Raw genomic sequence first — 1,523 nt, 5'->3', positions numbered from 1 at the left:
GAAGCTTGGACTAGACGAGCCTCAGGAAAACGACGGAAATTTCAGAACATTGCTAAGAATGAGAATTCGCCCACTTTTTTGACGCCACATAAATTAAATGAGAGAGAAAAGAGAGAGTGAGTGAGGAGAGCACTGATTATTACGTCTCCCGTTTTAATTAGTGCAAGAGCAAAAAAATTACAGATCTCTGATCGTATAATAAGATTCATCTGTACGTAACACAGTTAGTTTTTACTAAGAGACACTACTAAGGGACACTTCGAGTTTCCTCTAATTTCGTGTTCACTGTTTCCCGGCGTGCCAGCCGTGGTGGCTCCCGCCTCATGTGTTTCTGCCAGTAGTCAACGAAGAGGGCGCCACCGATCAGTGATGCACTAACGATATATGAGATCCCAGAAAGGGTAAAGACGGATCCTACGTCTCCAGTGTAGCCCATGAGAAAGCCTATTAAAACAAATTTCATCTTCGCGTTACCCTATCAATTATATGTACAAATCACCAAGAGAAATAACTCGTTATGACCAAAGCTTTTGATATGCATTTTCCCAGACAAATTATATCGTGTTCAATACAGCTAAATGCGTTTACCTGCTGCCATTGGCCCAGAGAGAGCTCCTATGCCATTGAAGAGCAAGTAGATAGGCTGAACCATCGGTAGATTCTGTATGCCGTATAGGTCGGCTAGAATTGTTGATTGCAGGCCAACTCTTGTTCCGTAGCTAGTTCCGTAGAGCACGCAGCAAAGTGCAAACGCCCACACCGTCTCCGCACGCAGATACATTAGGCTGATGATGCCACCTGCAAGGTCTGTGAAGCCGAGGACCAGGTGACGTGGGAACCATCGCCTGTCTCCTACGGCTGCCACTAGGAAGCGGCTGATGGCATTGCTGACTTGCAGCATGGTCAGCATCTGAGCAGCACGCGTGAGACTCATGCCCCGCTTGATGCCAAGTAGTACACAAAATGTGATCAGTATGGACCTACCAAATACATTCAGGAGGTTACTCAAGCAGTGAACGCCGAATTTTATCATATCGGTGATTGACATAATGAAACGGGTGTTTCTGTCTTTTCTGCGCTTCTTTAGTTCTTCTTTGGCGGCTCTAGGTATCACCCGAAACATGGCAGCAGCTGCTACAGTTTGTAGATACATGCCACCTAGAATGAACATCGTTCCATGCCAGGTGTAAATTTCTATGAGCACGACACACAGTAGAGGACCGATTAGCGCTCCAACTGACATGGCTGCCATTATTAAACCCGTTGCCAGGGTGCGTTTCTTGTCGAAGTAAAGTGCGCCGATTACCTGTGAGGGTGTGTAAATCATTGACCTGCCAAACCCTGCGAACAAACAGGTTGCTTAGCAGCACAGCGTCAATACAGAAAATACTACATAATAGCTTAATTTATAAGCAATAATTCTTAATAAAAACAAATAGCATCCGTGAAATTGGTTCCTTTAGTGAGTATGCCTTTAAATCTAATGTATATATATATATATATATATATATATATATATATAT

General features: G+C 43.8%; 1 protein-coding gene across 1 annotated transcript in view; it reads right to left on the bottom strand.

The window, feature by feature from the left end:
- Positions 1-247: 247 nt before the first annotated feature.
- The window catches only part of LOC106821580 (monocarboxylate transporter 12-like), a 4,790-nt gene continuing 3,514 nt past the window's right edge, over positions 248-1,523 (bottom strand). Inside the window, exons 2-3 of the mRNA XM_014826450.1 lie at positions 799-1,341; positions 248-444 (exon numbers count right to left, since the gene is read on the bottom strand). Coding sequence (XP_014681936.1) covers positions 248-444; positions 799-1,341 — 740 coding nt within the window. The remainder of the gene's footprint in view (positions 445-798; positions 1,342-1,523) is intronic.

The sequence above is a fragment of the Priapulus caudatus genome, unplaced genomic scaffold (assembly GCF_000485595.1).
Source record: "Priapulus caudatus unplaced genomic scaffold, Priapulus_caudatus-5.0.1 Scaffold78, whole genome shotgun sequence".
In the NCBI taxonomy this organism is placed as follows: Eukaryota; Metazoa; Priapulida; class Priapulimorpha; order Priapulimorphida; family Priapulidae; genus Priapulus; species Priapulus caudatus.
The sequence above is the reverse complement of the archived record's forward strand: the minus strand, read 5'-3'. Positions and strand labels throughout refer to the sequence as shown.